Below are 13167 nucleotides of genomic sequence, written 5' to 3' on the forward strand. Positions count from 1 at the left end.
TATTTTTATAACACAAACAATAATTAAGTTGAAATAACAGAAATCTGGAGTGTACATAGGTATTCACCCCCCAAAGTCAAAGCCACCTTTTGCTGCAATTACAGCTGCAAGTCTCTTGGGGTATGTCTCTATTAGCTTAGCACATCTAGCCACTAGGATTTTTGCTCATTCCTCAAGGCAAAACTGCTCCATCTTCTTCAAGTTAAATAGGTTGCGTTGGTTAGATTAGATTAGATTAGATTAGATTAGACAAAACATTTTTACAGCAATCTTCATGTTATGCCACAGATTCTCAACTGGACTGAGGTCTGGGTTTTGACTAGGCCATTCCAAGACATTTAAATGTTTTCCATTAAACCACTCCAGTGTAGCTTTAGCAGTATGTTTAGGGTCATTGTCCTGCTGGAATGTGAACCTTCATCCCAGTCTCAAACCTCTGGCCGACTCAAACAGGTTTTCCTCCAGAGTTGCCCTGTATTTAGTGCCATCCATCTTTCCTTCAGCCCTGACCAGCTTTCCTGTCCCTGCAGATGAAAAATATCCCCACAGCATGATGCTGCCACCACCATGCTTCACTGTAGGAATGGTGCTCTCAGGGTGTTGGGTTTGTGCCACACATGGCATTTCCCATGATGGCCAAAAAGATCAATTTTAGTCTCATCTGACCAGAGAATCTTCTTTCATGTGTTTGGGGAGTCTGCCACATGCTGTTGCGCAAACTCCAAATGTATTTTCTTAAGCAATGGCTTTTTTCTGGCCACTCTTCCATAAAGCCCCACTCTGTGGAGGGTACAGCTTAAAGTGGTCCTATGGACAGATACTCCCATCTCCACTGTGGATCTTTGCAGCTCCTTCAGTGTTATCTTTGGTGTCTTTGTTGCATCTCTGATTAATGCCCTCCGTGCCCAGTCTGTGAGTTTTGGTGGGCGGCCTTCTCGTCATGTTGCTTGCTTAGTAGTGTTGCAGAATCAGGGTGCTTCTAGAACAGGTTAATTTATAGACATCATGTGATACTTTGATTGCACACGGGTAGATTTTAATCAACTGTGACTTATGAAGTGAATTGGTTGGACCAGCTCTTATTTAAAAGTTTCATACGAAAGGGAGTGAATACCTATACACACTCCAGATTTCCGGTTTTTCATCTTAATTATTGTTTGTGTCACAATAAAACAACAATTTGCACCTTTAAAGTGGTAGGCATGTTGTGTAAATCAAATGGTGCTAACCCTCCAAAAATCAATTTTAATTCCATCTTGTAATGCGACAAAACAGGGCAAACACCAAGGGGGATGAATATTTTTGCAAGACACTGTACCAAGACAGCTGAAATGAGTGAGCGTGTCTCCTTGACTTTTGAATTAAATTGATCTTGGGCATTGATCTGCCCTGTTGTTTAATTCTGAGCCTCTTCCCGTAAGGAAGAGCATCAAATGTCTTCTCCAAAATCAGGTCGACAACATGAGTAACATTTGCCATTTCACACAGCTAAGTTAGAGAAACTATAGCAAGCCATGGCCTAATAGTTAGAGAAGCAGCTTTGGAGCCAAAAGTTTGCCGGTTCGATTCCCTGGACCAGCAGGAGTGGCTGAAGTACTCTTGAGCAAGGCAGCTAACCCTCAACTGCTCCCCAGGTTGCACTGGATATGTTGTATGTCGCTCTGGATAAGAGCGTCTGCTAAATGCCATTAAAGAAAAGCTTTTATTTGTCACGTACACTCATGCACACTGAAATTCCTCTCTGCATTTAACTCATCTGGAGCAGTAAACACACACATGAGCACATATACATACCCAGAGCAGTAGGCAGCTATGCTACAGGAGCAGTTGGGGGTTAGGTGCCTTGCTCAAGGGCACTTCAGCCCAAGGCTGCCCCATGTTAACCTCACCTGCATTCCTTAATATCATGTAATGTAATGTAGCTGGCTAGATTTGCCCTCTATTGTCTGGCTTAAAATAAACAGCCTTTACTGAACCGAAACGAAAGCAAGTAACAACCTCACAAACTCAATATTTGCAACTTTATTTACAGTATATACAAATGGAAATAGGAACTGTATATTGGTAGGAAATCAACGAGAATGAGCAGCAGCTAGTCTCATGAGTTCACTTGCCAACACACCGTATGATGGACTGAGATTGAATCCCTCTGATGCGACGTATAATTTTAAACCGCTGTCAGTCATATGACATTCAAAAGACATTCCAGAGTTCCTCCAATCATCATAGAGAAGCCCAGCCTTACTGTCGTCGACTGTCCATAGACTGCCACTGAAGCCATGCATCCGGAACTTATGTTTTAAAAGCATATTGTCCAATAAACATCTAGCTTTGCTGCCCTAAGACCAAAGCCTATCCCGTAGTGGCATTAAACTACAGAGGAGCTGAGTATCAGTGGGTTTTTAATGGGTTGTGCTGCCACGGGCTTCTATGGGGAAAAATCATGTTATCAGATTACGACGACCAGCAAGAAATAACTGCTGAATGAACTAGCCATAAAGCTGAGCATCTTCTAGTACAAAATATAAATTTTGAATAACAGAGTTAAGTAGTCCATGTATCCATCCATCCGTTATCTCTAGCCGCTTTATCCTGTTCTACAGGGTCGCAGGCAAGCTGGAGCCTATCCCAGCTGACTACGGGCGAAAGGCGGGGTACACCCTGGACAAGTCGCCAGGTCATCACAGGGCTGACACATAGACACAGACAACCATTCACACTCACATTCACACCTACGGTCAATTTAGAGTCACCAGTTAACCTAACCTGCATGTCTTTGGACTGTGGGGGAAACCGGAGCACCCGGAGGAAACCCATGCGGACACGGGGAGAACATGCAAACTCCGCACAGAAAGGCCCTCGCCGGCCACGGGGCTCGAATCCAGAACCTACTTGCTGTGAGGCGACAGTGCTAATCACCATGCCACATTTATTTATTTATTTATTTATCTCTTTCTTATGATTTAAATTTTAATTGCCATTAAAATCTTCATCTGTATCTAAAGTATAACACTTATTACTATTCCTGTAGGTTTTAAAAAATATATATATTTACTAGGGCTGTCGAAGTTAACGCGATAATAACGCGTTAACGCAATCTCAAGTTATCGCGATAAAAAAAAAATGGTGCCGTTAACGCAAATTCTAATTTGGCCCTGTGAGTCACCCATAGTTCATGTTGAGGCTTGTCGCGTGCTGCTTCAATAAGAGTAAGTGATGGAGAAAGGTCTGTTAAACGGGAAGTTTCATTTCAGAAGAAGAGTGTGATTGAGTTGGTTTTGGTATGCACTTTGCAGTTCTAAAATACTTTTGTAAAGTGAGAGTTCAGTATGCTGTAGCACTGTGATATGACACTAATACCCTGTCCACACTAGGGATTTTGTACTGATACGAAACTACTTTCGTACCGCAACACCTGCCCACACTAGCAACTATACCGGTACTGTAGCGGTATAACTGTATCGGTACGAAACCCACAAATGTATGGGTTTCATACCGGTACAGTATCGGTACTGTAGCGCTTCGCTGTAGTGTGGACAGATGAAGCGGCTCTGTATCGATACAAATATAATGCGCATGCGCAATGAACCATTCCTACGTCTTCTGGGTTATTCATACAATACAATACGCCCGTGCTTTCCAGCTGTAAATAAAACGTCAAAATGGCTCAAAACGACCGTGGAGCTACATGGAGCAAAGAAAGGGGGGAGAAAGGGAGAAGGGGAGGGAGGGAAGGGGAAAGAGGGGAAAAGGGAGAGAAAGGGAGGGGAAGAGAAGGGAAGAGGGAGAAAGTGAGGGGGGAGATTCGTTTTCTTTGTTTCTTTCTCAACTGCCTCGCGCGTTTTATACGATTCGACTGAATAAATGACCACCAGAAATACAGACTGTACATTGACAACAAAAAGCACACACACGTTGTTTCATCCGCCATATTCTCGGAAGGAAGTTACTCGGTAACCACGGAAACATTTTGTGCATGCCCATTTCAACTTCCGTGAAAGAAAACTGCAAACATTTCTCGCTAGTGTGGACAGATGCACTAAACTGTACCGGGATACTTTGTATCGATACAGTTATACCACTTTCGTACCGGTATAAGTGTGAACACAGCTTAAATGTCTTTCTTGAAGTCCAACTGCGATTTATTTTTGCTTGCACAGCACTGTGAAGTCCTATAGGCTGTGACTGAATACAACTCCAGCACAATTGAAGTTTTATTTCATTTTTATTTTCTTTTGTCACACATGTCTGAACTGAGACACAGTAGTATGTGACTACGTTTTATATTTGAGACTACAGCTCCCTAATCCATCACAAAATCCAATTTTGTGTTTTGTATGTTCAGTACTGCCTAGTATGTGAGTGAATAAACTCCCTTACCATTTTCTCTTGTCCCAGCAGTTTTTAACAAGTACTTTTAGCATAAAATGTGTTCACCATTTTAATTGTAACATTTCACTTTAAAAGCCTTATTCATTTACATAGATTTTAAAAAATGCGATTAATCGCGATTAGCTATATGAAATTTTGAGATTAATCGCGATTAAATTTTTTAATCGTTTGACAGCCCTAATATTTACATGTATTAAAAAGAGAGTTCCTCACCTACTCATTTGTAGCTTGCCCAGATCCCACAGTTGGAGGAGAACCTGTTCTGTGTGAAGTTTGTTCATTTTGTGTCGGTCGTCCATATTGCGGTTGCAATAAACAGCAGCATATTGGATATGTTCAGCACCTTCAGGGATAGGACACCACTCCATGGCCCAGACGGGGCCTCCAACGAAGAACAGAGAGTCCCATCTTTCTGCATTCGGTGACGTGGATTCAAACCTGCAATCCAAGTGACTGGTAAATATATTTACTCTACTGGAAAGAACCTCTGCGTCTGTTGTGTCAAGATGTGAGGACTCTAAAATTTTTCACAGCCTAACACAGGGATTCCTAAATTTGTAGAGAAGCTCAATTTCCTCTCTGGTTTCACTTATTTAGCGTATTGTACATACAAGATATTATACGGTTGCACGAAGATGTGAAGTTTATCTTCAAGTAGTGAATGGATATATCACGAGTGAGCGAAGAGAACAAGTGATATATTTTCAACACGAGAAGATAAACTTCATATCTTCGTGCCACCGTGTAATGTTCTTTATATTATATCGACACGTCCAAAAAATAAATAAATAAATAAATCAGCAAGTTGGGCGGGGCGGCACGGTGGTGTAGTGGTTAGCGCTGTTGCCTCACAGCAAGAAGGTCCGGGTTCGAGCCCCGTGGCCGGCGAGGGCCTTTCTGTGTGGAGTTTGCATGTTGTCCGCGTGGGTTTCCTCCGGGTGCTCCGGTTTCCCCCACAGTCCAAAAGACATGCAGGTTAGGTTAACTGGTGACTCTAAATTGACCGTAGGTGTGAGTGTGAATGGTTGTCTGTGTCTATGTGTCAGCCCTGTGATGACCTGGCGACTTGTCCAGGGTGTACCCCGCCTTTCGCCCGTAGTCAGCTGGGATAGGCTCCAGCTTGCCTGCGACCCTGTAGAACAGGATAAAGCGGCTAGAGATAATGAGATGAGATATCAGCAAGTTAAATCAAAAGAATTTGAATTTTGAATCGGTTCACCATTTTGACAACACACAGCAGGAAAACACTGGGAGTGATGTCATTGGAGTGAAATATCAGACTTTATTCTATCCACATTCACTGGATATGAGCAATTGTGCAGTCTGATTGGCTACTCTACTACGAGGCTATCAGCTCATATACCGTGAGTAGAGAAAAACAAAAATGGCGGAGCGTGTTGCTGAAGCAACCGAAGACGAAATAAAAACTCTACTCGAAAACAAAATCCAAAAATTGCAAAAAGAAAAGCAACAAAATATGGAATTAAAAGTATTTGATGGTCATAACGTACCTTTTTTTATTTTTCAAGAATTATCATCGTAACATTTTTCACAAATTGCTCCTGTCATTTCGCCGGTTTGTTTACATTCTAAGCGGAAATGATTTTGTCAGACATTTCGTGTGAAGTTTTTATGTATTGGATTTGCAAAATATTAAAATAAAAATGCTCCGTTTCTCAAAATCCAGTGAATGTGGATAGAATAAAACTGTCATTCCACTCAATCTCATCGTACATGGCTTATAGCCGCTATCAGCTCATGTACGACTCGATTTCGTGGAATAACTTAAATATGTCACTCAGGTCTGTGATGCACAGTGTCTTGCAAAAGTATTCATCCCCCTTTGTATTTGTCCTGTTTTGTCGCATTACAAGCTGGAATTAAATGAATTTTGGGGGTTAGCACAATTGATTTACACAACATGCCTACCACTTAAAAGGTGCAAATTGTTGTTTTATTGTGACACAAACAATAATTAAGATGAAAAAACAGAAATCTGGAGTGTGCATAAGTATTCACCCCCTTTCGTATGAAACCCCTAAATAAGAGCTGCTCCAACCAATTCACTTCATAACTCACATAATTAGTTGATTAAGATCCACCTGTGTGCAATCAGAGTGTCACATGATCTGTCACATGACGTCTGTATAAATCCACCTGTTCTGGAAGGACCCTGACTCTGCTACACTACTAAGCAAGCAACATGAAAACCAAGGAGCCTCCAAACAGGCCAGAGACAAAGTTGTGGAGAAGTATAGATCAGGGTTGGGTTATAAAAAATATCCCAAACTTTGAATATCCCAGGGAGCACCATTAAATCCATTATAGCACAATGGAAAGAATATGGCATCACTATAAACCTGACAAGAGAAGGCCAGCCACCAAAACTCACAGACCGGGCAAGGAGGGCAACAAAGACACCAAAGACAACACTGAAGGAGCTGCAAAGAGCCACAGCGGAGATGGGAGTATCTGTCCATAGGACCACTTTAAGCCATACACTCCACAGAGTGGGGCTTTATGGAAGAGTGGCCAGAATAAAGTCATTGCTTAAAAAAAAAAAATCACGTTTGGAGTTTGCCCAACAGCATGTGTCAAGACTCCCCAAACACATGGAAGAAGATTCTCTGGTCAAATGAGACTAAAATTGAACTTTTTGGCCATCATGGGAAACACCACGTGTGGCACAAACCCAACACCCTGAGAACACCATCCCTACAATGAAGCATGGTGGTGGCAGCATCATGCTGTGGGGATATTTTTCATCTGTAGGGACAGGAAAGCTGGTCAGGATTGACAGAAAGATGGATGGCACTAAATACAGGGCAGTTCTGGAGGAAAACCTGTTTGAGGCCGCCAGAGGTTTGAGACTGGGATGAAGGTTCACGTTCCAGCAGGACAATGACCCTAAACATACTGCTAAAGCAACACTGGAGTGGTTTAAAGGGAAACATTTAAATGTCTTGGAATTACCTAGTCAAAGCCCAGACCTCAATCCAACGGAGAATCTGTGGCATAACTTGAAGATTGCTGTACACCAACGCAACCCATATAACTTGGAGTTGGAGCAGTTTTGCCTTGAGGAATGGGCAAAAATCCCAGTGGCTGGATGTGCTAAGCTAATAGAGACATACCCCAAGAGACTTGCAGCTGTAATTGCAGCAAAAGGTGGCTCTACATAGTATTGACTTTGGGGGGTGAATACCTATGCACACTCCAGATTTCTGTTTTTTCATCTTAATTATTATTTGTGTCACAATAAAAAAAAAACTATTTGCACCTTTAAAGTGGTAGGCATGTTGTGTAAATCAAATGATGCTAACCCTCCAAAAATCCATTTTAGTTCCAGCTTGTAATGCAACAAAACAGGACAAACACCAAGGGGGATGAATACTTTTGCAAGGCACTGTATTTCATATGAAAAACGTGAGCGTTTCATCATGAGTAGATAAACTTCATATCTTCAAGTCAACATGTGATGTTATTTTTATTATATAAACACATTCACAAACAAAAAGTACCCAAATGTATCAAAACAATTCATTGATTTCCTCACGAGTGACAGAGAGATTTGTGTCACGGATTTGGTTCTCCATGTCCCGGATGTAGCTTGTATGAAAAATACGGGTGGCGTATTTCCCAGTAAAAGACTTGTGTCCATATAAGATATAAAATTTATATGAGAAATATCAAAGACAAATTCTGTGTCCTATTTTCAAACGTTACTGGAAGTCACATTTAAACAAATGTATGTATGTAAAGGTGAAATAGTCAAAACTTTTCATTTCATACTTCTACAAAATTATGTAGAAATGAGCAAAATTGTTTGTATTCAGATTGGCCTCTTGTCAGTCATTTATAGCCATGCAATGAACACTCCAGACTGTGAGTTGGCCTAGTGGTTAGCGTGTCCGCCTCTCGACCGGGAGGTCGTGAGTTCTTGCGGTCGGGTCATACCAAAGACCATCATAAAAATGGTACCTACTACCATCTGGCAAGGCATGCTGCGATACAGATGTGAGTAGGGAGTCAAACTCTTGCGCTTACCAGAGGACTGACCCCCCCACTGTAACCCTGTCTGAATAGACGAGAAGCCGAGGGCTGTAGAAACGGAGATCGGTACCGCACCCATACGCCTTAAAGGAACAGTCCACCGTATTTCCATAATGAAATATGCTCTTATCTGAATTGAGACGAGCTGCTCCGTACCTATCCAAGCTTTGCGCGACCTCCCAGTCAGTCAGACGCAGTCAGACGCGCTGTCACTCCTGTTAGCAATGTAGCTAGGCTCAGTATGGCCAATGGTATTTTTTGGGGCTGTAGTTAGATGCGACCAAACTCTTCCGCGTTTTTCCTGTTTACATAGGTTTATATGACCAGTGATATGAAACACGTTCAGTTACACAAATTGAAACGTAGCGATTTTCTATGCTATGGAAAGTCCGCACTATAATGACAGGCGTACTAACACCTTCTGCGCGCTTCGGCAGCGCATTGATACGGAGCTCAGATATCAATGCGCTGCCGAAGCGCGCAGAAGGTGTTAGTACACCTGTCATTATAGTGCGGACTTTCCATAGCATAGAAAATCGCTACGTTTCAATTTGTGTAACTGAACTTGTTTCATATCACTGGTCATATGATCTAAACTAAACTAATCTTACCTAACGCACCATTAAAGTAATAGTACACACGCTTTATTTTTTTCCACTATCCTGATTGCTGTCCTATTAAATGAACTATTGGACACAGTTAAAAGAACAGGTTAAGTAAGAACACTCAACATTTTTTCCTATTAGGGTTAGAATACAAATTTTAAAAACCTCTCCTATCACTTTTAAACCTAACAAACGGTCTTGCGTAACAGTCTTTTGGATTGTCTAGATTAGGAAATCCATTTGAATGCAGGTTTTTGATTTGACTCGTAGCCCATGACCAAAATCATGACGACAGTGGAAAGTTTGAATAGAATCGGAGCTTATTAGTGTGTTTAAAATCGCTGTGCATAAACTCGCTAAACATTTTTCAGTTTGAATCGCTTTGGCTCTGAATTGCTGTCGAGTGAATGTCACTTTTAAATCTTCCAGATGTACACAAGACAGTAACACGGAGATGAATGTTTGAACAATGCTGCTAGTGTTCCTGCTACTTCTGCATGCACAAAGTATTAATCAGACCCCTCTGCTTCACATCAGGCCGTATCACACCACCTCGGCATGGATTTTCCCAGAACAACATAACACTTCTCACTAGACTGGTACAGTGGTGCTTGAAATTTTGTGAACCCTTTAGAATTTTCTATATTTCTGCATATATGACCTAAAACATCATCAGATTTTCACACAAGTCCTCAAAGTAGATAAAGAGAACCCAGTTAAACAAATGAGACAAAATATTATACTTGGTCATTTATTTATTGAGGAAAACGATCCAATATTACATATCTGTGAGTGGCAAAAGTATGTGAACCTTTGCTTTCAGTATCTGGTGTGACCCCCTTGTGCAGCAATAACTGCAACTAAACGTTTCCGGTAACTGTTGATCAGTCCTGCACACCGGCTTGGAGGAATTTTAGCCCATTCCTCCGTACAGAACAGCTTCAACTCTGGGATGGTGGTGGGTTTCCTCACATGAACTGCTCGCTTCAGGTCCTTCCACAGCATTTTGATTGGATTAAGGTCAGGACTTTGACTTGGCAATTCCAAAAGATTATCTTTATTCTTCTTTAACCATTCTTTGGTAGAACGACTTGTGTGCTTAGGGTCGTTGTCTTGCTGCATGACCCACCTTCTCTTGAGATTCAGTTCATGGACAGATGTCCTGACATTTTCCTTTAGAATTCGCTGGTATAATTCAGAATTCATTGTTCCATCAATGATGGCAAGCCGTCCTGGCCCAGATGCAGCAAAACAGGCCCAAACCATGATACTACCACCACCATGTTTCACAGATGGGATAAGGTTCTTATGCTGGAATGCAGTGTTTTCCTTTCTCCAAACATAACGCTTCTCATTTAAAACAAAAAGTTCTATTTTGGTCTCATCCATCCACAAAACATTTTTCCAAAAGCTTTCTGGCTTGTCCACATGATCTTTAGCAAACTGCAGACGAGCAGCAATGTACTTTTTGGATGGCATTGGCTTTCTCCTTGCAACCCTGCCGTGCACACCATTATTGTTCAGTGTTCTCCTGATGGTGGACTCATGAACATTAACATTAGCCAATGTGAGAGAGGCCTTCAGTTGCTTAGCGGTTACCCTGGGGTCCTTTGTGACCTCGCCAATTATTACACGCCTTGCTCTTGGAGTGATCCTTGTTGGTCGACCACTCCTGGGGAGGGTAACAACGGGTCTTGAATTTCCTCCATTTGTACACAATCTGTCTGACTGTGGATTGGTGGAGTCCAAACTCTTTAGAGATGGTTTTGTAACCTTTTCCAGCCTGATGAGCATCAACAACGCTTTTTCTGAGGTCCTCAGAAATCTCCTTTGTTCGTGCCATGATACACTTCCACAAACGTGTTGTGAAGATCAGACTTTGATAGATCCCTGTTCTTTAAATAAAACAGGGTGCCCACTCACACCTGACACTAATTTCACCTTCAAATTAACTGCTAATCCTAGAGGTTCACATACTTTTGCCACTCACAGATATGTAATATTGGATAATTTTCTTCAATAAATAAATGACCAAGTATAATATTTTTGTCTCATTTGTTTAACTGGGTTCTCTTTATCTACTTTTAGGACTTGTGTGAAAATCTGATGTTGTTTTAGGTCATATTTATGCAGAAATATATAGAAAGTTCTAAAGGGTTCACAAACTTTCAAGCACCACTGTAAGTTCATGCAAGGAAAAGTTCTTTGGGGGCGTTTGCACAAGAACCCCTGATCTAACATACCTCCATCATCGAGTTACAATGATAAAAATCACTTATTATTTGCTTACCTTTTCACCCTCTGGAGTGTTCCCGGTCCCTCGATTCCCTCGCGGCATAATGTAAAAGCCATCGACTCCTTCTCCTGGGGTAAATATTTTTCAGCCTCCCTGATAGACATCAAAGAAATTCATTTAAACAGTCCATTTATTGTCAAATACGTCAACTGAATAAAACAAGTCATATTTAACAATTATTCACTGAAGGTGAAGTGAATAATAACCGAGACAAAGTTGAGGATATTATTTAAATAATATTGGCTGGCTTTTTTCATGGTCTATTAGATATATTCCATTCAGCTAGCATGATACTGAACAAGTCGAAGATGAGTAGCTGAATGGAATATATCTGATAGACCACGAAAAAAAGCCAGCCAATATTAATCTCATCTCATTATCTCTAGCCGCTTTATCCTTCTACAGGGTCGCAGGCAAGCTGGAGCCTATCCCAGCTGACTACGGGCGAAAGGCGGGTCACACCCTGGACAAGTCGCCAGGTCATCACAGGGCTGACACATAGACACAGACAACCATTCACACTCACATTCACACCTACGGTCAATTTAGAGTCACCAGTTAACCTAACCTGCATGTCTTTGGACTGTGGGGGAAACCGGCGCACCCGGAGGAAACCCACACGGACACGGGGAGAACATGCAAACCCCGCACAGAAAGGCCCTCGCCGGCCATGGGGCTCGAACCTGGACCTTCTTGCTGTGAGGCAACAGCGCTAACCACTACACCACCGTGCTGCCCCGCCAATATTAATATTATTATTATTATACATACACATTCCTTTCAGGTGTTCAACGCATCTTTCTCTTTCAAAATTCTCTGAAAATCTTCCGTATTTAATGACACAAACTTGGCGGCCATGTTTGTTTATAAATTGTCACAGTCGCTCACTAGCGCGGAAGTTTTATGTCTCCGAAGTGTGATGTCATGTTGTCTTGACAACCATGCAACATTGTAAACCATACGTTCATTCTCCATTGGGTAGAGTGACATAATACATGTAGGATAAGCAATATGATAAACAATATTGCATGCTATCAAACCAAATGAATGAAACCCGCTAGAAGGGAATAGAACACATGTTTTTATTCCATTGAAAAAGCATCCTGTATGTATAATAATTTAATAATATTGGCTGGCTTTTTTTTCATGGTCTATCAGATATATTCCATTCAGCTAGCATGATACTGAACGAGTCGAAGATAAGTTCAATATCCTGCTAGCTGAATGGAATATATCTAATATGCCATGAAAAAAAGCCAGCCAATATTATTATTATTATTATTATTATTATACCTACACACTTTCTTCATATCAAGACCAATGCTAGCTTACCCACGACTCGGTGCTGTTAGCGTGGCAGTCCAGTTACTGTACATTCCAGCTGGTGTAGCATTAGCGAAAGCCAATAGTAGCACAGTCAACCCGAATATTATTTTCCCTGTGTAATTTACTTAGTTACTTTTTAAAATCAACATCGACAGCTACACACAATGGAGCGACCTTGCAGCCAAAATTCTCTCAAAATCTTCCATTTTTAACGACGCAAACCTGGCGGCCACATTTGTTTACAAATTGTCACCGTCGCTTGCTAACGCGGAAGTTTTACGTCTCCGACATGTGACATCGTGTTGTCTTGACAAAGTGCAATATGCTCCATTGGGGTAGAATGGCATAATACATGGAGGATAAGCGATATGATAACAATATTTCATGCTATCAATAAACCCACTAGAAAGGAATACAATACTTGTTTTTATTCCATGGAAAAAGTGTCCTGTATGTATAATAAATCACTGATATTCACTGAGCCTGAGGTGGATA

The 13167-nt window shown here is 41.4% G+C and overlaps 1 protein-coding gene across 2 annotated transcripts in view; it reads right to left on the reverse strand.

Moving 5' to 3' along the window:
- Window positions 1-13167, reverse strand: part of gtf3c2 (general transcription factor IIIC, polypeptide 2, beta) — a 93239-nt gene that overhangs the window by 67076 nt on the left and 12996 nt on the right. For both annotated transcript variants that reach the window (XM_060914182.1, XM_060914181.1), the window contains exons 7-8: window positions 11341-11439; window positions 4606-4830 (exon numbers count right to left, since the gene is read on the reverse strand). In XM_060914182.1, coding sequence (XP_060770165.1) covers window positions 4606-4830; window positions 11341-11439 — 324 coding nt within the window. The remainder of the gene's footprint in view (window positions 1-4605; window positions 4831-11340; window positions 11440-13167) is intronic.

Source organism: Neoarius graeffei, chromosome 2 (assembly GCF_027579695.1).
Source record: "Neoarius graeffei isolate fNeoGra1 chromosome 2, fNeoGra1.pri, whole genome shotgun sequence".
Taxonomy (NCBI): Eukaryota; Metazoa; Chordata; class Actinopteri; order Siluriformes; family Ariidae; genus Neoarius; species Neoarius graeffei.